The 24,296-nt window shown below is 43.5% G+C and overlaps 1 protein-coding gene across 1 annotated transcript in view; it reads right to left on the minus strand.

The window, feature by feature from the left end:
• ANXA2 (annexin A2) overlaps window positions 1-24,043 on the minus strand; it is a 44,656-nt gene extending 20,613 nt beyond the window's left edge. The window contains exons 1-3 of the mRNA XM_004758782.3: window positions 23,909-24,043; window positions 12,033-12,091; window positions 8,742-8,841 (exon numbers count right to left, since the gene is read on the minus strand). Coding sequence (XP_004758839.1) covers window positions 8,742-8,841; window positions 12,033-12,080 — 148 coding nt within the window. The 5' untranslated portion in view covers window positions 12,081-12,091; window positions 23,909-24,043. The remainder of the gene's footprint in view (window positions 1-8,741; window positions 8,842-12,032; window positions 12,092-23,908) is intronic.
• Window positions 24,044-24,296: the final 253 nt, after the last annotated feature.

Here is a 24,296-nt window from a genome sequence, read left to right on the forward strand (position 1 = left end):
TTTCATGAAGGCTCAGGAGGCCCTCAGGGCGTGGCTGACTGGTCAAAAAAAAAAAATTCCTTATCTAGATGATGGGAAAAAACATGCCTCAGCTTAGATTATTGGGAATATGGGTATCAAACCTCAGAAGAAATCATCTCTGCAACACGAAGGTCAGTGGCAGGCCACAGAGAGGAGATCCACGGGTGTGGATTTTGCTTATTATAATAGCATCAGTCACTCACTGAACACCTACTATGTGCCAGGAATTTACTAAGTGCTTTTACACAATTCTACCATGTAATTTTTACCACATCCATAAGAGACAGGAATTACTGTCATCCTCATTTTTACCCACAAGGAAATAAATGCTCATAGAAGGCCCAAGGTCACACAAGCAAGTCACCTGCAGAGCTGGGACTCAAACCAGGATTCAAGACCAGGGCTCCCTGCATTGGGCTATCCTGTCTCCTATTATAAAAAAGTACCCCAAATTTAAAAATAAGGCAAGAGGAAGACAGAGTAGCTATAAAGGGGCCTCCCAGCGTGGCTAACAGGGCAATCCAAGACTGTGTCTCTAGGGTATGCTCTCACTCAACTTACTACTGTGGGCCACAAGCTCTGCAGGGTTACAAGTTAACTTGGAGATTATGGTCTCAAGGTTATAACTTCAGTGCCCTGCAGGATACCAATGGTCTCACCAGCAATCTTAACTCAACACTCTTCCCTCAGTGCCTATTAACAACCAGGCTTTCAAATGTCCCTCGAACCAGTCTTATCTCCTTTGAGTTAAATAAATGTTTGATGTGTTCATCCCATATCTCTATGAGTCATGCTAGTACCTTTCCGAAATTATACTTTCATACTTCTTCATACCACACTCTTCCAAATAGTTCCCAAACAGGATCTGGGACAGTAACATGTCCATATGTTTATAGAACTGGACTTACTATTTAGTATATCTAAACATACACATATTTAATCATCTGTAGATAAGGATTTGTTACCCACTAATAGTGCATGGCCACTGAAGAGATAGCCCAACTGAGGTTTTTCTCAATAGAAAGAGCTAGAAACGCTCTTCCACGGATAGCCATTAACAACATGGTGAGAAAGGGCAGCTCCTCCCAACAAAATTAATATGCCAACAAGCCATCTGTCTATTGGAAGTGACCTCAGGGACAGAGAGGTACACACACAGTTGCCCAAAATATCCTTCCCACCATCAGTCACAGTGCTGCCTGGCCTGGAATTCCTGCTCTCGAAGTCACTCCTGGGGATCACTCAGCAGCCGTGAGTTCTCTGTATCCAGAGGGTCCCACCAGAAGCTGGACATTCACATGGGGGACAGGTGAAAAGGGGAGGCATCTAGATCAGCGGCTTCAGAAAGGCTTCGGAAATGATGTGGGGCTCAGAACTATACTATCTGGGCACATTAGTTACCTCCCTGTGCCTTGGTTTCTCACTCTGTAAAAGAGATTATGAGAACATTTAGGCAAATGCAGAAAGGATGGACCCAGTTAAGGACTCAGACCATGTCTACTACCTTCTCCACAGTTAGCTCCTCTGTTGCAGGCCTGCCTCTTGGTTGTATTCTGTTTGGGGTCAATGAAAGTGGAGGGCAACGGGGGCTTGGGGAACACTTCTGCCATTAGCACACATTAGATTACCAGCCTGGTTTCAAGGCTGTGGCAGCTGCCTGAGAGATGAGTGAGAAAACAAGGGCTACATGGGGTAGGAGGGGGCTGGGGAGACCAGCACCTCTCCCAGGACTGGCACAGTGTAGCTGTGGTCCTGACTCATGCCAAGTGTGGTTTAGCTAAGTGCCTGAGAAGAACATTTGGTCCCCAAATCAAATTTCTTCTCTTTCCATTCTGCTCTGATCTCACCTCTGCTGAGACCCTTAGGAAGGATTTCAGTGCCCTCTATCTGGCCACCTGACTGTATGCTTCAATAATCTAGAACCCTGTCTGCCTTCCATGCATAATTATAGTTCTGAAATATTCCACAGGACCAGCAGGAAAACACAAAGTAGGCCAGCATCCAAAATTCAAACCAAATCAAATTGTAAATGAAGGCTGATATGCAAAATGCAAGCACCATTTTGTGCCTGGCTACTCTGTTAGCCTCATGAGACAGAAAATTTTAAAATCTGAACAGATGCAAGAGAAACCAGTATCCCCACCCTTAACTCAATTGATAGTGAAGAAGTTAATATTTACTGCCTTAGCACTGCAGACACCAGAAAAGAATCTGGTTACTATACCCAGTGTCCTTGGGTGGCAGCAACTGTCCAATTTCCTCAGGGGAAAGAGGTACCAGTTTTTACAAAAAAATAAAAAATAAAAAAGGAGCCGAGAGGCAGGCAATAAAAGCCAATGCCTACCATTAGAAAGGCACCAGGGACTCCTTCACCCATGTTTTATGGACTTTTTGGCTCAGGTTTGGCATCTATACACCAGTGCAGACAAAGATTGTTTTGAGGAAAATCTGAAAATCTCTGCTCAGAGCAAAGGTGGCCGTGACTCAGCACTGGTCCTTCTTTGTTCCCAGCACTGCTGTAAGACGAGAACTCAGTCCAAAGTAAACTTAATCACAAAGGGAAAGGCCTCGGTGAAGAGAAGGTTCCCTTCCTCCTTTCCAGTATAGGAGAATGGGAAGGCCTGGGCTGTGTGAGCCACAGGGACCTTTCTCACAAGAACACTGTCCCTCAGACTTAAGGGTTCTGTAGGCTTTCCCCCCTACCCCCTTAGGAGCGAAGCCACCTTTCTGAGCCAATCTGCCTCCTGGCATCTTCAAGAGACTCTATTCCTAATTGCTGTCTCAGCTGAACGAATATTCCTCCAGGTGTGCAGGTGAAACCAAAAATACACATCCTGGCCTGCTTTCCACTGGCATGGGATGTTCGTATTTTTGGCCATGCTAGAAAACATGGTTCCATTTTAAAAGTGTAAGAAAAAAATAAGTGCAAAAACTTGCTGCAGTTATGCTTCTCTCTTGTGCTTGCTTGCAAGGGGGTAAAAAAAAAACCACTCGCTTTTGCATCCCTTCCGGAGAACACAAATACTGCTAAAATCAAAACTGGCAATAATAATAGGGCAACTCATTTCCCACCCCTTTACAGAGAAAGAGAGAGAGACCAAAGCTGTACCAGTCTATTGGCACTTACACTAACTCTGGGGTTGTGCTGCTTCTAATTACAATCTATTTTATGTAGTCTGGATTCATCCTTTTCTAATTTAGCTGACTTTCCTTTCTAGTTATTTGGACCCATATGGTAAACCATTCACAGCTGTGTTGTACACTCCACAGTATATATTTAACCCAAGGCCAATCTAGACCAAGAGACTCCTACAGATTTTAGTCTCAGAAACCTCTTGTTAATTAAGCAATATTACTACTTTTGCATGGCTTTATTCAGTTTAAAACTAGACATAAATTAAGGTAAATAATTGCATAGTCTACCTCGAGCCAGAGTATACACAAAACAGCCATGCATTCGATTTAGGTAACATACTCAAGAAATTCAGAGATCCCTTCAAACTAAAAACAAAGCAGACTTATGAGCATAAGCTAAATTCATTTTGTGAAAACAGATCAAAGCCCACTAGGGGACTGTTACCCTTTCTGGCTACTGTCCAGATTCTGGAATGTCCTCTGTGGCCTCATCTCACCAGCCACGTGTCCCCCTTCTCTGCACTCACAGTGTGTGGTATGGGATCTGTGTACATTTGACTACTATTTAAATATAGCTTAAATACTTACTTTTTCACACAGTCTCTGGGGCTGTGTAAATAAGATTAAGTAAGTTTAATGAAATAAAATCCTTGCCCTCAAGGAACTCACATTCTGGTGGGAGAAACAATTCCATACATAAGTAACAACACAATATGACAAGAGCTGTAAATTCCTCACATGAAGTATCTGAGACACAGACCAAGGAATAATTGATTCTGCCTCTTCCTCAGAGAAAGCATGGAGAAGAGGCTAAGTATGGGCCCACTCCAAGAGGTCAGAGGGAAGCACCTGGGTGTGAGAAGTGGGCTAACACTACCACGAGATGGGGGCTGCACACTCCTGTTAGAGTAAAGTTTCCAAATAGCCTGGAGATGAAGCTAGAGAAAGACTCTGCAGTGGATGAAGCAAGGAGACCCTCGATGAGGACAGAAGCCATGCAGCCCAGGTGAGAGAGTATAAGGCTGACAGGAAGGAGTAATAGTAACTGCTTCCCATCCTTATTACCAGTCCAGATCTCACTCAGCTTGGCCCCTCTTTCTAATCCCCCCACACCAGGCCTGTTCCAGTTTATCATCCTTTGTTTCATAGTAAGGGAAGGACCCTCCAGACTTGCTCTCAGCTCTCCTTCCTGAGAGCACTCAGACCAAAGGGAAGTCCATGGTCGGTCAGATAGAGCAGATAATGCCCAGAGAACTCTGTACTTGGCACATGCTTGCACGTGTACTGGGCTACTCTACCTAGGAGATGGAGGCCCAGAGAGTCATCATTTCATGGACTTTGGCCTTTGTTTATAGGTATTCGAGGTTTACCCTTTGTTTTCTTTGATGTCAAGGAAACAGCAATTACGAAGCATTGTGTTCTTCCTGTAAAGGGCTTGAGGCGGGTGTGGGGTGAAAGTGTGGCACAAGCCTCTTAATTACACTGAAGGTAGAAGGCATTTTAAACGGGAGGGTAAAATATTAATTAGCTCATTTTTAAAAGTGGAATGAGTTATCTACAAATATCAAGAGGAAGAGGAAAGGGACAAAGGAATGTTAACTTTCCCAATGAATGACTTTATTTCTATTTGTAATTAAATTTATTGCCTTCCATTTGTGAAGTTGATACATGTCCTCAAAGAAAATTTGGAAAACAGAATATACTGAAAGCACAAGAAAGGAAAAGAATCAGCTCTACAACTAACAACTTTAAGGTGAATGCATGATAAAACAAGCATTCCTAAACTGTGACGGTTGCATAACTCGGTAAACACACTAAAAAATTGAATCGTGCATTTTACCTAGGCAAATTGTATGTATGTGAACTATATTTCAGTAAAAATTGTTCATAACTTTGTTTTTCACATTTCACAGTCTACAGATACTCTGTATAATACAGAGGGAGTTACCAGAACCTATTAAGTCTTTCCCCAACTAGCCTGGTTTTTTGTTACCATAACCAATGCAGATATTAACATCTTTGGTACACTGAGCTCTCTATGAATGTAATTTTCTTTCTCCTCAATAATTTCCTAGAAGGATATAAGGTTCCCAGACACACTGACAATCCAAAGATTATTTAATTAATAAGACTAACAGAATTAATTCAAGAAAACTCAGTTACTTTCTACAATTACTAGGCACCAAAAATAAGTAAGTGGTCCTCAGTGGAAGTCACTAGGCATTAAGTATGAAGAGAAGACAGGGGGCCTATGGGGCACCTGGGTGGCTCAGTGGGTTAAAGCCTCTGCCTTCGGCTCAGGTCATGATCTCAGGGTCCTGGGATCGAGCCCTGCATCGGGCTTTCTGCGCAGCAGGGAGCCTGCTTCCTCCTCTCTGCCTGCCTGTCTGCCTACTTGTGATCTCTATCTGTCAAATAAATAAATAAAAATTAAAAAAAAAAAAAAAGAAGAAGAAGACAGGGGGCCTAAAGTTGGGCCACAAATACGTCATGTATCTGAGATCAACAGAATCACAACTGCAAAATGTTTTTCATGTCTGAAAATAACTTACAGCAAAGGGAGAAAGTCCGGTCTTCAGGTGGGTGGCACAACATGTAGGTATTTAAGAAACAGGCCTAGGGATGGACAGAGTTGACCAAATCCCAATTTAAACCAAGGCCAACAGACCTAAACTCTGTCACCCATAAACTGTGCAGAGGATATAACACTACATCAGGATGAATTTGAAGTTCACCTAAGAAGAGCATTCCTAAAGTGCCTGGCGCAATGCTTTGCTATAATAAGCACTCAATCAATAGTGGCAATCAGGATCATGGTGATGTCAGCTGCTTTTGACCACACTGGAATGCAGGAATCCAAATCTCACCCCCCCAGACATCTCTGTTTAGAAACTACAGTATTTTCTAACCAACTCAGAAAGAGCCTGAAGGCATTTTTATTACCCTGGGAGTTTCAGCTATGACCAGAGCTCACTTGCGCAATCTTTACATTCCAGGTTGCTTAAAAGCTTTCTCATGCGAGGACAAAAGCAGTCTTTGTCTCAAGCGTGTACAAGGCACCATCTCTATCAGATGAGTTAACTGTGAGGGGAGTTAAGTGTGTTTCTGCAGGGGCTCTTGGGAAACCCCAGGAATGTAGGCACACCCAGATAGTGAGACAGGGTGAGTTTTCGGCAAGTGGATCATGGCATGTGCACGCAGGCGCCTGTGTGTGTACACGCATGTGTGTGTGAGTGTGTGTGTGTTGAGATAACACATTTCGAGCACTGTCTAATGGCAGGCACCACTTCATACCACCCAACTGTGTGAGGTGGAACTCTGATGAGCCCCAATTTGTATGTGGAAACTGAAGCTTAAGGAAGTTAAGTGTTTTTCCAGAGTCAGATAGTTAGTAAATGAGTGGCAGAGCCAAGATGTGAAGAACCATGACTGCACAATCTCTCACCCACTACACCCCAGCTCTGCCAAAGAGAATGGTGAGATGAGCCTGTACCTTTCAGTCTCATTTTCTGATTACTGACTTGCTGACTTCCCAACCTGGCCTTTGACAAGTATGGTCATTTGAAAGCATCAAAAAGAGAAGACTTATGAAAGGTTTAATTTGGATGCTTCCTTATTCTCCCTCCAGTTGTCCAGGGAGTCATTCTGGGAGATACGCCATGTCCCCAGGGATCTAACTGTAAGGCTGCTTTAGGATAATGTAGATCCTTGTGTCCAGTCAGAGCCACAGGACATAAACGATTTTTCTCCTTTCTGTCCTGCCTCTGGAAACAAAGTCACCAGTTTCTCCAAGGCTTTTAAAGAATTATTATTATTTATTTATTTTTTTTTTTGACAGCAGAGATCACAAGTAGGCAGAGAGGAAGGCAGAGAGAGGAAGCAGACTTCCTGTCAAGCAAGGAGCCTGATGTGGAACTCAATCCCAGGAGCCTTGGATCATGACCTGAGCTGAAGGCAGAGGCTTAACCCACTGAGTCACCCAGGCGCCCCTCTCCAAGGGTTTTAGAAAGACAAAACAATTCTGAGAGTGAAAAGGGGCACAATCAGTAAATAATGCAGATGTAAATAAGCCAGGACATGTGATCACTCTCGTTTTTTTGGGTTCCTAGGTCATCCTGGTTGAGGTTCCCAGTCTGTCGGTCACCCATATGTGAATTGTCCAAGTGTCAGTAAGTTAAAACACCGGACTTCCCAGACCAAACCGCCCATGGCTCTTTAGCAGAGGTATGAATCAGCAGCTGCTCTGGCTGCTGGGTCATGTACACATCTCAACTAGCTTCACAGTGAAAAGAAGTGCTTTGCCTAAAAGGGGAAAGAGTGCAGTGAATCACAAGCATCACCACAGTAATCGGAATGCCCAGGGATTTGGGGGATGGGGCCATCCTAGAGAGACACGCTTCATTAACATAAGCCAGAGAGTCTGAACACTGACTTTTCTCTCTCTCTTTTTTTTTAAAGATTTTATTTATTTATTTGACAGAGAGAGATCACAAGCAGGCAGAGAGGCAGGCAGAGAGAGAGGAGGAAGCAGGCTCCCCGCTGAGCAGAGAGCCTGATGCGGCCTCAATCCCAGGACCCTGAGATCATGACCTGAGCCGAAGGCAGCGGCTTAACCCACTGAGCCACCCAGGCGCCCTGAACACTGACTTTTATAGACACAAAAAAACAGCACAATGATGACCTGAGCAAGTTCTTACTCAGCCCCACCCAATCAAATGCTTTATCTGCTTTATTTCGAAGGGAAGCTCTTACACCTTCTGGCCCTCTCTTACTCATCCTGGAACTCCAGGAAATACACTCATTCTGACGGCTCTTCTAATTCAAGCTCCAGGTCTAAGGAATGATATAATCAGTAGGGTTAAAAAAAACCCGAGTTTTTTCTTCAATAGATCTAAAAGCAAAGCAGTATAATTTTCCCCAGTATTTTTCCAACAAATGTACTGAAAAATCAGGGGAATTCAGGGAAAAAAGGCCAGTTAGGGATCACCATGACCAAACTCTTCCTTATTGGAAGAGGCACTGAGGCCTCAAAGTAAAGACCTGAGGCCAAAACACACACCCAGGGAATCAGACCTCCAGCTCTCAGCTGAGGCCTGTTTCCCTGTCACTAGGCTCTCCTTGGTTAAAATACTTTCTCATGAGGGCACCTGCGTGGTTCAGTCATTAAGTGTCTGCCTTCAGCTCAGGTCATGATCCCAGGGTCCTGCGATCAAGCCCTGCATCCGGCTCCCTGCTCCATGAGAAGGCTGCTTCTCCCTCTCCAACTCCCTGCTTGTGTTCCCTCTCTGGCTGTGTCTCTATCAAATAAATAAATAAAATCTTAAAAAAAAAAACCAAAAAACTTTCTCATGTTTTAAGTCTTCTCTCCAAAGAGAGGAAGGAAGAGGAAGGGAAAAAGGAAAGGATGAAGGAAAGGAGGGAAGGAGGCGTGGGGTAAGATGGGAAAGATTTAGATCCACTCCATGAAAGCTTGAGGACAATTTCAAATGACCAGTAAACAGAGATTTGAGGGAGAATGAAGAGGCAACTAAAAATGCCTCAGTCGTTGTTGTCAGCCTGACAAGAGAAGGACAAATGTCACCTACCTTTGGTCTTGATGGCCGTTTCAATGTTCAGAGCATCACGCTCAGCATCAAAATTGGTGTATGCTTTGACCGACCCATATGCACTCGGGGGCGTGGAGTGCTGAGGTTAAAAGACAAACATACTCAAATCAGACACATTTAAAATCCTCCTGCTGAAGTATCCCTGAAATAGATTTCTTCTATCGTTTCTTTAAACAATTCAAATCATTTGTAGACTATGTAACTAGGGAAGTATTAATGTGCCTTCACAACAGAGAATAAGAAACTTCATTGTTTCTAATAAGATTTCATCTTCAAAAGCTCAGCTCGTTTAGAAAATGCATCTGTGTTTCACTTCTCTTACTTCTAGTCCAAGTTCAAAAGCAGACAACCCAAAGCTGGGCACTGGAAACCACCACTTATCTGGGAAGACTTTGAAAAGCATTAAACTGGGCCAGCAACGATTTGAAACAAGCTGAAAATGTGGAAAGGCCTGAATGACAAGTGCGTTTAGCCAAGTTTTTGCTACAGGCATCTGAATTTCCACTGGGCCTATATCGCTAAGCTCACAGTTCCTCAAAATGCAAATGTAAAATGCTGGCTTGCTTGTTTCAGACTATCAGACAAGTGAGGGAAGCCGGGGCACCAAGGTGGTCAGGCCTCCTGGCCCACATCCTCTTTGTGTTCGCTAAGTTCCTGCTCCCCGCTCTCTCCTCTGTTCCCTCTCCTCTGCTGTCTTTAATACTACGCTTTTAACCCTATTCCTATCACCCTTTCTATTTTTTTTCTTTAATTTTTTTTTTTTGTTGTTATGGCCTTTTAAACCATACTCTCCTCCTTTTCCAATGCTTTTCAAAGCCCATTACCCTGCCTGATCTGATGGATCCACTTCCATCCCAGACTGAAGCAAGGACAGTAGTATGCGTCTACATCAGTCCTTCTATCCGAAGGGTTAACTTTTCTCTTTCCTTGAGAGCTCTTACAGCTTCCCTCCACCCTGTTACCCAATCCCAAAGCAAAGAGAATGCAGAAGATGGACAGCGTGGTTTTGATTGTCAGTAGAACCATCAACTTGTAGAACCTTCAACTTCAAGACTCATCCATCCCCACGACCTCCCCCAAGTACATAATGCCCATCGTAATGTGATGACCTTGCCTTAGTTCAGTTTCTGAGAAGAGTCAGAGCCTGAGGTGTCCTGACTTACCTTTCCACCCACAGGCAAACATAAAGAAGCATTCCAGGACTCATTCATTTGGTTTTATTAGGAGTGCAGTTATATACAGGTAAGTAACTAAGATGACATCCTCTCAAATGTTTCCCAGGACAAGCCAGAAATCTAAGTGGAGGACTGAACAGAGTATTTCAAAATGTACTTGTGACCATCTTGGCCAAATAGTGAATCCAGTTAACACGTATACATCTGAAACACAATGGATCATTAAAGTATTTTCCGTCTAATTTTACTAAACTTTCCAATAAGATTAAATCAATGAAGATGAAACATACATTCAGAAAAAAGTAAGGACCAAGGGCTATTCTGAAATACTCTATTTGTTATGGTGGCTACAAAATGTGGATGGAAATCTAAGAAAAACATTTCCCTATTTATTAACAGTGCTGTCAATTATTTACAAAGGCAGACAGTCTGCTCATTAAGCCATATCACATATGGCTTCATTTCCTAGGTGCTATGTCAACTTACTCCAAAAACAACAAGAAGTAGGAAAATTTTGCATATCTTTAATAAAACTTCTAAAAACAAAACTAAATGGATAACTGAACCTATTACCCATAGAACTGTCTCAAAAATCAAATTATTGAGGAAAAATGATTTTTCTTCTTCCTCCAAAATATGGGGGTGGGGGGGAAATATGACATTTTCTAATGCAGTCCCATCTCTCCACAGAGAGATGCATTATACTAAAGTAACTTCAAAGGCCACACAAAAAGCCTTTTCTGAAATTTGATACTAAAAACTATTTAATGATTAGATCCGTTAAGAAAAAAAATTGTTCAGCTCTTGGACTTGTCTGGACCTCAACATGCAGCTTGTAAGTGTTGCCAACAACAGTGTGCACAAGTTCCACGAGGGAAGATTAAAAATAGATGGGCTCTATACTCCATACAACCCGTGTCTGCATAGATGTCATCTATCTGAACATTTGATGGCTGGTACCAGACAGAATACAGCAGTACCACCTAATCCAAACTGCTGTCAAGTGCTTTGATGTATTTCAGTTTCAGTGAGAGCGCATTTTGAAGTACCTGTAAGATATGCCTACAAACGAGGGTTACTGCTGAGTTTTTGTAAGAGCCATTTCTGCCAGGATGACCAGAAAGATGTATGGAATTATTAAATATTTTTACATATTCATAATTTATATTCTACTTGATTCTAAAAGTATTTGCAATGACCTGTAATTTCACATATAGTTTAAGAAAATTTTGACTATAGGGACGCCTGGGTGGCTCAGTCGGTTAAGCAGCTGCCTTCGGCTCAGGTCCCACATCGGGCTCCTTGCTCCGCAGGGAGCCTGCTTCTCCCTCTGACTCTGCCTTCCACTCTGTCTGCCTGTGCTCGATCTCGCTCGCTTTCTCTCTGACAAATAAATAAATAAAATCTTTAAAAAAAATAAAATAAAATCTAAAAAAAAAAATTTTTGACTATAAAACAAAGCATCAGAATTTCCAGGTTCACATATTTCCTGTGAAAGACAGTAAGATATAATTTTGAGCTCCCTGATAGCCAAAGCAAAAAAGCAAACATGATGAATTAGAATATTTATTTAGCTAAAAACAAAACAAAAAACAAAAAACACACACACAACTATCCTAGTTTTTATAGATTAAAGATTTCCCGGGTGTTAAATTAAAACAACAACAAACATGTAAGTCCTTGTCTAGAATAATTTCACAGACACTGTAATAAGTCCAAAACACAAGGATCATTTTTGATATGGCTGTAGCTTATGCCAATCATTAATAAAATGCCAGGGTATGACATTAAAACTCCAGGATCAACATAGCAATTACCACCACTGACACACTAAGTATACAGCAGGATAAAACTCCAGCCACCCCAGCCTGTCCAATTTTCAGGTGATGCCAAAAAAGTTTCTAGTGCCATAACATTTCTATCAAATTGAACTACTGGAAACAGTAAAAGTAATGGTGAAGAAAAGGGGAATGAAGAGAGGGAAATAACTGTGTATATTTGTTCTCATTGTCCTTAGATGTACAAGGAAAGAGAGTAGCATAGTTATCCAGAGAGACGTCTAATTTGCAAAAATTACACAAAATGATATACTTACATCACCCTCCAAGCTGAGCTTGCAGAGAATTTCGTGAACAGTAGACATTTTGAAGGAAGCTGGAGGAAAAAAGTACAACAAAAGTATTTACAAAGAGGCTTTCTTTTCCCCTGAAGCGCAGTGATTCATTATACTAATCTCTATTTCTTGGACCATTTCATCTGAGGATATTAGAACAATTTTTGCAAATGGATGCAATTCCTATCTTATGATTGGGCAAATTAAGCTGAGAGATGGTTTGCCTTAGGTTTTGGATGGACTACAGAAGTAGTCCGTCTGGGCACCTGGGTGGCTCAGTAGGTTAAGGGTCTGCCTATCAGCTCAGGTCATTATCTCTTGGTCCTGGGATCGAGTTCTGCATTGGGTTCCCTGCTCAGCAGGAGTCTGCTCCTGCCTCTTTCTCTGCCTCCCTCGCTCAAGATCTCTCTTTTATTCTTTCTCTCAAATAAATAAATGAAATCTTAAGTTTAAAAAAAAAAAAAAGAAGAAGTAGAAGAAGTAGCCAGTCTTTCTCGTGCTCTGTGTAAACAGAACTGGTATAGATGTGATTTGTAAATACAAAAACAAAATGCTCCCCAAGGCTCATGCAACTTGTTCAAACAGGATAAAACTGAGCCTTTCACTTCTTATAAGAAGTGATAAGCTTGGGGCACCTGGTTGGCTCAACTGTTAAGCATCAGTCCTCGGCTCAGGTCATGATTCCAGGGTTTTGGGATGGATCCCCCCATATGGTTGTTGGATCCCTGCTCAGCGGGAAACCTGCTTCTCCTTCTCCCCCTCCCCTGCTTGTGTTCCCTCTCTGACTCTCTCTAAAGAAATAAATAAAATCTTAAAAAGAAAAAAAAAAAAGGGACAAGCTTGTCCAACCAGCCACTGCTTCTGTGTTTCTCACCAGTAATGTTCTCTATTGAAAAGGACCTGAAATCAACAATATTTGCACGCTGGCCCATTCCTAAATAGAACCTTTATTATTATCCATTATTTTCTTAGCTCAGCAATGCCTAGAAGATATGCAGCTATTTATGAAAAAGACCATGGACAGATGTTCTGACATTAACTCATCCCAAGAAAGACCAATCCCTTGTATTTAAGATTCAAAAGGGCTGAAATGAAGTCATCTTCCAGTTAATACACTTAATCAGGCTGCGACACTATAGCCTGATGAATTGGCTTTCCAGCTTTGCAATCACACGGTTCTCGGAATTGATACACCAACGTCTGCCAATGAAGAGTGCCCAAGCAGCAGGAAATTTATCTCAACTGAGACAAGATAGGTCATTCAGCATCATCACCCCCAAAGAAGGAAAGAAGGAAAACAGAGCAGAGCTGTAACCTGAAACAGTGGATTCGACATCTGAATTGTAATAACTCCTGCTTCAGACTCTTTGCTTAATATTCTTTGATCAAAGAAATTGTGTCCATGCAAATCCAGTTTTCCATTCTCCCAACAGTTTGCATGATCTAAATATTTTTGTAGAACTGGCTTGGAGGGAGTATTTGACATAGACATTTGCTAACTTATCAGAACACTGTGGACTGAGCAGATTCCAGTCTGTGTTGGGTGGAGGTGGACGGATGTAAGAAGATTCGCCCTTATTTGTGCTTATGGACATATCTCTGCAAGATTTTCATCCTGAGCTCCTTCTCCTAAACCAGCCCCCCCTTCTTAATAATCACAGAATAGTTGTTTCTTTGTTTTTTTTAAGATTTTATGTATTTATTTGACAAAGAGACAGCAAGAGAGGGAATACAAGCACAGGGAGTGGGAGAAGGAGAAGCAGGCTCCCTCAGCAAGGAGCCTGATATGGGATTCAATCCCAGGACCCCAGGATCACGACCTGAACCAAAAGCAGACGCTTAACGACTGAACCAACTAGGCGCCCCCACTGAATAGTTTTAAGCAAAGCAAAAAGAAAATTAAGGCTATTCCAATTACCCCTATACCCATAGCTCTCAGACACGCCTACCCCCAAATATGTTCCACTGCTGGGATATAATCCTGATTATAAAAGGTCTTTCTTGCTCTATAAATAAACCATGGTACATCCAGACAACAGAACATTATTCAGAACTGAAAAGAAATGAACTATCAAGCCATGAACAGGCATGGAAGAATCTTAAATGCATATTACCAGTCAAAGACGCCAGTCTGAAGGGCTACATACTACATACATAGTATGATTCCAACGATATAATATTCTGGTTAAGACAATACCATGGAGACAATAAAAGATCAGTGGCTGCCAGGAATTAGAGGGAAAGGAGGAAGGGATGAAGAGGTGGAGCACAGCAGATTTTTAGGGCCATGAAACTTCTCTGTAAGATACTATAATGCCATTATACAGTTGTCAAAACCCACAAAGTGTACAGCACTAAAAGTGAACCCTAATGTGAACTATGAGTTTGAATGACAGTGAGGTGTCCATATAGGTTCATTGGTTATAGCAAACATACCACTCTGGTATGGGAGGCCATGCACCTCTGTAACTGGACTGCCCAATACAGCAGCTACCAGGCACACGGGGCTATCAAGCATTTGGAAGGTGTCCTGTCCAAACTGGGAAGTGCAGTAAGTGTAAACTACACACTGGATTCTGAAGACTTAGAGTGAGAAAAAGGACATAAAATCTCTCTGTTTTGATTTTATTGATTATATATTGTACTTCCGATATGCTGGCTTTATTGGGTTAAACAAAATACATTATTTAAATTTAATTTCACCTGTTTTTCCTTTTTCTCCTAGGCCTGCTAGGAAATTCACAGTGGAAAATGCAGCTCACATTCTATTTCTGTTGGACAGCACTGGTCTAGAGGATCCCCTAGTGCCATGGTCCAATCCTCGTCCAAAAACGTTTGCAGTAGCCTGATCATGGCAAAATTCAGTTTGAGATTTCTTGTCAGGACAGACAAATTTGAGTCTGCCTTGACAGAAAAAGCAAGAAATCTCCTACTTCTAGTTGAGCCAAAAAATATTCCACAAGGTCTCGTCATATCCATCAGCCTGAGAATCACCAAAGTGGAGATGAATTCCCTAAGATACTAACCACCCAATCCTGACCTTGACCATCACCCCTGAGCCTCATCAGAACTGCAGTAGGTCTGCAGTGAGGGGTAAACTGTTGTCATCTGCCTAACAGAATTCTAGTCCCCACCATAAACAGCTAAGAAATAAAAATGCCAAAACAAAAGGAAAACCCCAAAGAGAGGATCAGTAAGTCAGACTTGCAAACAGAATTGTTTCTGCTCACAAAGAAATGTGGATTAAAAGTCCACTTCGTTCTTAAATCAGGTGCCTCACGCGGGTTCTGCTGTTTAGGGAATCTCGACCACAGAGGCACAGTAAGTTTTTATTGTAGAGTTCTTTCAAGCTGCCTTTCCAGCCCTGAGCACTGGCTTTACAGACAGCTGCCTAAGCTTGTCTCACATGAGACCCTCGTTACTGAATAAGCCAAAGACAATCTGATACACACTCTCCATTCCTGTTAATTCTCCTCCCACAGCCACAACACACTGAGGAGAGACAGGAAATAGGGGTCTCGAAAGGCCCCACAAATCTTTCTGTTTTATCGTCCACAGTTGTCCTGTTATTTCATCACAACAATCCCACATGCTACTATCAATTAAATCCCTACATAGCATCTCATCCAATGGTTCAAAACCCATCCTTCAATAGCCTTCTCTTATTCCAGCTCAGGCCAGCCCTCCAAGACTGGCACAGAAACCCAGTATCAGTGTCTTCTATCCAACCCCCCCCCCCAGCAAAAGTGGCCTGACCCCCACAGTCCCTTGCTTCTCTCCAAAAGCTGTATTCCTTTCATCCACAGTGCCCTGATCGCTGCTTCCTCCCCCATCTCCTTAACTTCACCTCTCCTCTTGGTTAGGAGACTGTACCCATTCCTGGAGTCACCACTACTCTGGCCTCTGCTCATGGGGTGGTTGTAGCTGCCATCCCACATGCTCTTGCCCACCTTCCAAAAGTGCCAAAAGAAAGTGCCCAAAGCACTTTCTGGTGCCACCAGACTTCTTTGAGGAGCACACTGTACTGAGTTCCCACATGTACCAAAAATTCAAATGGCAAATGTCTAAGTACAATTCAAAGCAGCAGGAGTATATTTTACCTCACCTCCTTCATAGCATCCTGGTTCCCCACAAACTTAAGAGAGCCTTTGCACACTCCAGGTGCCAAGTAAACTTTTAGAAACAAGTCAGTATTTGGCAGAGTAAACATTTATATTTGAATTATTTATAACCATTCTACAGGAAAAGCAAAAATGTCATAATAACCATAAAAGAATCTCCATGAAGCTTGCTATATAGCTCTGTGAAAGTTCTCTGGTATCCAAGAAATATTTCCTATTTCATGCAAGCATGATGGCAAACACATTTTCACCTTACAAATAGAATTCGGCCCTTGTTTCTTCATTACATCCAATCCTTTGGCAATGCAGTCATTTTGTGGAGGACTGGGTAGTCTCTAGAAGAAAGTCGGCTTTGCCACTCAGAACTTTTATTAAAACATTAACATAATATATTTGATTAATGAGAACACGTCAGTGCAATGTTACCCTTGAAAGCAGTAAAAGAAAGTCTTGGTAGGGCTACTGTAGGTTACAAACACTAGTAACCTTCAAATAATCAATCAACAAACCCCTGACAAGCATACACTCTTGGCCTGCAGACACACACAAAATGGTGAAATGCAGACTACGCCCCATAGCACTTTCCAGCTCTCTTCTCATCTTGTTGCAGTGAGAGACACCCGAGGCATTAGCCCAGATTACTCAATTAATGAGAACCGAGGCAGGGCTAGAATCTGGGTCGTCTGACTCTCGGGTCTTCACCTTGGCAACTTGACCACAATCGTTCTCCCTTCCAAAGAAGACTCAGACAGAGAGAAAGATAAAAGTAATGTGAGTGAGATCAGCTGAGAGATCAACGGTGAGGTACTGACAGGTTTGAGAAGGGCAATTACCCTGGAAGGTTCCAGCCAGATAAACATGGGGGAAGGACTGGGGAGAAAGAATGGAGAAGAATGTCTGTCCCTGGGTGGTGGGAGAACCAAGAGGACAAGTTTAAAACAAGCTGTGTCTACTGTAATGCCCCGTGGGGGGTCTAAAATATTGGCTTCTGAATGGTGCCAATTTAAGCATGGCTATGGAAATACGGGAGAGCCAGAAAGCCAAAGTTCCCCAATACTCATCTAATCTGTTTATCACATTTGCTCTGGAGGCTGAATTTTCTTACAATAAGCAGGAGCATTGCCTTAGTTTACCTAGTGCTTTGAGAATAAAATGAAGTCTATGAGCCCTGTGAAAATTCCACTCCCACTGACTCCTCATCACAGTGTAAAATTCTTAAAGTGTGTTAAAAGCAGAACCACTACTCCTTTCCTGGCAGAGTTCTCAAAGCACATGAAAACGGCAGTCTGCATCATTCTTTCCAGCACTTCGACCTCACCCAGATCTCCAACTGGTTTCAACTTGTAAAAAAGAAGGGGGAAAAGCCAGCAAATTCAATCTGTTGATGAGTAGTATCTGCACACACCAGCACCTCCCATTCCCAGAGAAGCGCTGGCTGACTAGACAAGATTATTAAAACAGCTCTTTATTGGGTAGTTCTGTTTTGTTTTTGTTTTTGTTTTTCTTTTAAGAAAATAATTAGAAGGGTACCTGGGTGCCTCAGTCAGTTAAGCAGCTGCCTTCCACTCAGGTCATGATCCTGGGGTCTTGGGATCAAGCCCCACATCTAGCTTGTAGCTCAGCAGGGAGATTGCTTCCCCATGCCCCTCAAAAAATAAGTAAATCTAAAAAAGAAAAAAAGAAGGAAGGAAGGAAGGAAGGAAGGAAAGAGAGAGAGAGAGAGAGACAAAGAAAGAAAGAGGAAAGAACTAGAGAGGGATAGAGAAACTTAGTGAAAGAGCCACACCCACTTCAAACTGACTTGAAATAAGTCACCACAGGAGTGAGAATGCACTCACTCATTCCTGGCAGCCACCAACCACTCCCCCATCTCGGTGCTGTGAAGGAACAGTTTTCTCCTCTGGCCTTGAAAATATTAATGAATGAAGACTGTTAGCCGCCTGACTGGAAAAGCCCTTGGAGTGCAAAACTAGACATTAACAAAATCTGTGCAGCTGTTGAAAAACAATCATTTACATTTAACATAAGGACTGTCTTAAAGATACTTAAAGGATTACTTTTTTTAAACCCTACCTACTTTTTTTTTGTATTTTATTGTTTCACATCAAACACGTGGTAGTAGAAACAGTACAAGGGAAACAGATTAAACTTCTCCCCAAAAATGGAAAGTAAAACAAAATTTGCAAAGAAGAGTTGAGACAACTCTTTGTTTTGTTGACCCAAAAGTCAACATTTTGTAAACAGCAAAAACAAGTTCTACTGTAATGAATTAAGAATGAGCTCCAGAAAACCCAAGCATTAATTCACACAAACATACAAAAACATGTTGCAATGGGCTGGTCTACATAGGCAAATCTGAAATCTGAGCACAATCTAGCAGTTTCGTTGACACACCCACTTTACAGTTTAAACGTGGTGTTGATGTGTTACCACAAAACACAGCCCTAGCAACCATGATGAATCAATCAGGAACTGGATGATACAAACGAGGATTTTTTAAAGTGAAAATGTGTGTGGGTGGCAGCATGGAGGGTTGGGTTTCCCCACCAAAACCTTCCCTGTGCAGCATTCCTGGTCTATAGGACCAGACTGGAATTTTAAACCAAAAGGGGAGGAAAAAAATTGCATAAGTGGGGTTGGGAGTGGAATTCATATTGTACTGTGTCTATTCCTCACCCCCCACCCCAAGCACTTTTTATTCAACAGAACATTCCTGAAAACACAACTTGTTCTCCTGGGATTTATGGTCTTGATCAATGCCTGAGTCACCGGGCCAAGTCATCCTGCAAAAAGCCTGGAATTGTGCCCAGTGGCCTTGATCAAACTGAGCAGGATGGACACAACAACACTTGATCTGGCTTGTCCCTTTCGCTACCTGATCTGAATCAGTATGTGTATGTTTGCTCCCGACAAACCTACGTGGCAACCTCGTGTTCTCAGAGGTTCTCCGTCAGTCCCTGGTCATGGGTTTGGAGTGGGTGGAAAGAGACTGTCAGGAAGAATGAAGTCAGTTGGCATGGGACAGTTTCAGGGTTAGGAAATCAAGGCCTTCGAGCTATAGCACAATGTCAATGTTTTATGGCCCACTTACTGTGTTTCTAATGGAGACCTGGTGTCTACAGAAAAAGCCTAAACGGGGCGCCCGGGTGGCTGAGTCAGTTAAGCAACGCCTTTGGCTCAGGTCATGATTCCAGGGTCCTGGGATAGAGCCCTGCGTCCAGCTTACTGCTCAGTGGAAAGCCTGCTTCTCCCTCTTCTCCCTGCTCGCATTCTCTCTCTCTTTCTCAAATAAATAAATAATTTAAAAAGAAGAAGAAGAAGAAGAGGAGGAGGAGGATAAAGAGGAGGAGGAGGGGGAAGAAGAAAAGAAAAGCCTAACCTCGGCCTTCAAGATCTCACACACTTTGGGAGTGCCTGGGTGACTCAGTCGATTAAGTGTCTGCCTTAGACTCAGCTCATGATCCCAGGGTCTTGGGACCAAGTCCTGCAACTGAGTCCCTGCTCCTCCCTCTCCCTCTGCCTGCCGCTCTGTCTGCCTGTTTTCTATTTGTCAAATAAATAAATAAAACCTTCAAAAAAAAAAGATCTCCCACACTCTGGACTTCACCAACATTTCCATAAATATCTTCTACACAGCCCCCCCCCCCAACGAGTGCACACCTGCACACACACTGCAGTGACACTGGGGTGGTAATTCCTCTGAATATACTCAGCACAGTTCTACCACCTCAAGACCCAGGTTCTCTGGGAACACGAAATCTTGAGCATCTGACACCCTCATGAGACTTCAAGCTACAAAAATACTATACTTTTTCTCCTGCACCTCTCCCTGCTCCGTGCTATCTCAGTGTGTCTGTTAAATAATCAAAAATGAGTATATAAAGATGGTCTTCCATTTTATCTGCCCGCAGGGTTTCTGTCACATCCACTTGCTTCCTTATAGGTCAGCGCACCGTGCCTACCAAATGGTAGGTGCTCAGTGGCATTTATGGATGGTTTACACACATGAGGTCTTTCCATATCATTATGGCTTCCTTTTTCAATGCACTCTTGCTCCATTTTCTTTCTCTTGCTCAGAATGAACATCCTAAATGCAGTTCCAGTTCCAAAGGATGCTTAAGCTGCCAATCTTTGCAAATCTTCCAAAGCCTGGCAGGTCACTTCACAGGCAGCCTCTTCCTCATCATGAAAGACAGCCCACTCCCACCCCAGCACTCCACCTCTGTACTTCCAGGCCACTCGGGTCCTAGCTCTGTCCCCTGGACAACATGCAAATGTAACCTATATCTCCTAGGGCACTTGGAATACAAGAAAGGAGGAGAAAGGAGGAAGAACTTGCAAGTGGCCTTGGGACTCCCATTTCCTCTGAGCTATGAGTGTGTACACTGGGTGTGGCAGAGAGGCAAAGAGCAAGGACTCCAGGTCATAGCCATTCCCCTGATTCAGAACTTTCTACACCAAACCTGGGATTAGAACTCGGACTACTTGGATGTACTGACTTCTCTCTGACAAGACTGAGCAGAGGTCTTCAAGCTTCAGGGTTTACCCCAGAAGAGAGATTCACAGCTAATCTCAGTTTGGAACCACCCAAAACAAGCCTGGGCGTCTCCTGACCCCTACTGCTGACCTGCTTCCCAACTAAGTAGATGGAGACTGCTTTTGGTAACAGAAGGAAAAGCATGCCAGTGAAGGGGTGGAAAGAATTTTTTAAAAGAACTGGAATTTCCTGATGTAGCCTCTAACTAGAATGGGGTGTGGCACCAGGGAAAATGAGGGAGGTGGATTCACATGTGCAAAAAAAAAAAAAAAAAAAAAAAAAGGAGCATTCCATTTCTGTTTAACTCTCACAGTCAAATCTGGAAGGCAGGTTAAGTCACAATAACTTTAAAAATCACTACCACAAGGCAGGCTAAATATGACACTCAGTTTTGTGGAACATCTAGATTAAAGGGGGAAATGAGCCCCTGCCAAGTTTGGAAACTAAAATATTAATTTGGGAAAAATGTAAAGTTCAAAACCTAATTACTGTCTATATAATTCACTTACTTGGTCTTTTTTTTTTTTTTCCTCTCCCCAACAGACTTCAAGTCTACAAAGCAGGTTTTTGGTTCAGTTTTGGCTTTTTTCAGTCTGTTTTGTTCACTCTTGCATACCCACTACCTCTATCTGCAAGTAGAACCTGATAGATGCTCAATAAATACTGTGGAATGAATAGATGTTCAAAGCAAACCACTAGAGACTGCGACTCCTCCTTTTGACAGGGCCACTCTCCATTAACAAAAAATGCCTCAGCAGGCCCACAGCCCTGACCGAGGCTCATGAGTGTGTCAGTACAAGATTCTAGGCCCAATGGTGCAGGAAGAGGCTACAGCCTCCAAAATCAATAGCAATTACAGAAGGATACCTACCTTGCCAGGAAAACTACTTAAATCAGAAATTTGTCAGGAAACTAATGGCCACAACAGCCAGCCTAATGTCAGTCAATACAGTACTTTAATAGCTCAAAGACACAAGATGTTAAATACTGAGGTGCAATCCAAGAACAAGCACGTAATCAAAGCCAGTGAATAAGCAGTATTTCCTGGGCATTTGCCACAGGCAGTCCATTTGGCACTGTGGGAAATTACAAAATCTAGGTCTCCAAATCATAAATCCTTAACTAAAGAAATGCACATTGATGGGCACACCCTTGCACTACAGATGTGATAGATACTTTCGGAGAAACCCTTAAGTTTTTAGATAATCGATAGACTTGGAAGAAGGGGAATGTCTTAACACCACTGGCCAGCGGACTCCTCTCTGGAGTTTGTCTCTCTGAACCTGGCCTCATCTGAAATCTTCCTTCATTCACAAGACCTCAAATTTGTAATTATGTGGCTCCTTAACTCCATGGCCTCTAATTTCACAGAACACAGGTCTGTTTAGGTTGCTGAGGATTTCAGGACCACCAAACATTCCTAACTTATTGAATATTGATTCAAATTGCTAGCCTCCAGCTGGGTGTAAGTACACTGAAATGGGAAGAAGGGGCAGCAGCAGAAATGATGACAGTAATGGCTTTTATGATATGTCAGAGAAGAGGGATGCTAAGGGCAAAGGAGGAAGCTGGAAAAAACAAAGGTGGCGGGGGCAAAGATATAATTTTCCAAATAATGAGGGCCAATCTCAAAACCAAGGAAAGTTCCAGAATATTTCATAAATTTGTTTTTCCTACCCACATATCCTCATCCCTTATCCTCCCACCTTTCCCCCCGACCACCAAATTAAGCATGTACTATCAATATAGTACTTAGATACCGTGCACCTCAAGTAGAATTTCTGCACTAACCTGGGAACCTAAAAACCTTTAAATACTGTTTCAGTGAGAAGGTACATTCTGCATTCCAAACCACCAAGTTCCAGACGAGCACAGTACCACATATTTCTGGACAGGATCCATTCAGTCAGTCTGAGCCAAATGCCCAGGCCCCAGGCTCTAGGATCTTAAGGCTTTAGATAAAGACCCAGTGTGCACGTATGAAGCCACTGCTCTTCCACAGATTCAGAATACTCACAGCTTAAGAGCAACTCAACATAAAAGCGACCATTTGCAGTGGCATGGCACCTAATGATTTCAGTGTGCTTTACATATTTATTTATTTATTTTTACATATTTATTTTTGAAAGAACGTGCTTTTCGAAGTTTACCACAGTAATTGTGCAAGTGGAGGTAAGAATGGGCATCCTTAGGCCACTTTCCCAGGTAAGGAAATTGGTGTTCTCCTCCTACCTCCTCAACACCCAGTTGATGGAATCCAACCCTCCACACCAAGGGCCGAGACCCGTCTCAGAGCTCTAGGAGCAGTCTCCGGGCGACGCCCTTTTCTAAACCCTCGTTCCTGACTCACTACTGCATCCTGTGGAGTAATAGTCAGTGACCATCCTCTTCCTCCCCTCCCCCCAACCTTGGGGGATACTTCCTGACGCAAAAATGGTCAACCAAGTGGGAAACTCTCCAGATAACGCTGAAATCAGAGGTTGTTCTCCTAAAAGATAATCTAGACAAAAGAGAATGCGCTGAGGTTTTTTTTTTTTCCTTTTGTTTTGTTTTACTGGGGAGAAAGTTAGCAACCCCCTACAAACCTCTCTCATTCCCTCCCCCCCCCCCCCCCCGCTTCCCTCCAGATGGTCCTACAAGTTCCACAAATGCGGGTTTGGTTGTGGGGTTTTTTTTTTTGTTTTGTTTTCAAAGTAAAACTGAGGGAGGTTACTTTCTAGAAGGCCGTTAAGCTTTTGTTCAACGTGGAGGGAACTGCCCCCAAGCCTGTTCAGCCCGGGACCCAAGGCAACCCGAGCAGCCACACCCTGTCTACCCTGGCGCCCGGCGCGTCAGGAATGTGGGGCCTTCCTCTGTTCCCCTCCCCGGCGCCCCTCTCTCAGCTTTCTGGGAACACTTCGGGGGGGATGCCCCACCCCCCTCCCTCTGCCTTGCAAGCCTAACGCCAGAGCACAACCAGTCCCCCTCACTCTTACCCAGGCCACTCTTACCCAGGCCACCAGCGCTCTAGCGCTATAGCGCTGCTCTCTGCAGAACCCCAGTATGGACTGTCCCTCCAGCCCCCTTCCCTGGACGGCCTCCCGGGTTCCTGTGGCCCAAGGCTCTTTGTAAGGCAGTCTTCCTCTCTTCCCGCTGCTCCCCGCCCCGCTAGCGCGGCGGCCCCGGGGCCATAGCGGGAGGGCGGGGCGCACCCCGCTTACCTGGGCCGGGCGCCGAGAGCAGTGAGCGTCCTCAGTTGTAGAGCAGAGCTGGCTGCCCTGGGTGGGGCTTTTATAGCCGCCACATCCTTGCTGTGAAGGGAGGCCCGCCCCGCCCCGCCTCCCCCTGCCTGCTCCCACCCGGAGTCAGGGTGACTCACCCTCCCTGGCCCGCCCGCCCACTGGGGCGGCCTCGCCCTGGAACGTTCTGAATCTCGACCTGACCTGCGGGAGCAGCCCCCGCGCCCTCAGCCCAACCCTCCATTAAAGCACTGCGGAGGCTTCCTAGAGGCCCATGAGCAGCCTCGTTTCTTCCACCCTTCCCTTCTTTTACTTTTTTAGCGCCACGTCGAGTTCTCAGACCCTGATTTAGGCTAATAAATTAGCAAAG

This window comes from Mustela putorius, unplaced genomic scaffold, assembly GCF_011764305.1.
Source record: "Mustela putorius furo isolate JIRA1106 unplaced genomic scaffold, ASM1176430v1.1 tig00003896_pilon_pilon_pilon, whole genome shotgun sequence".
Classification (NCBI taxonomy): Eukaryota; Metazoa; Chordata; class Mammalia; order Carnivora; family Mustelidae; genus Mustela; species Mustela putorius.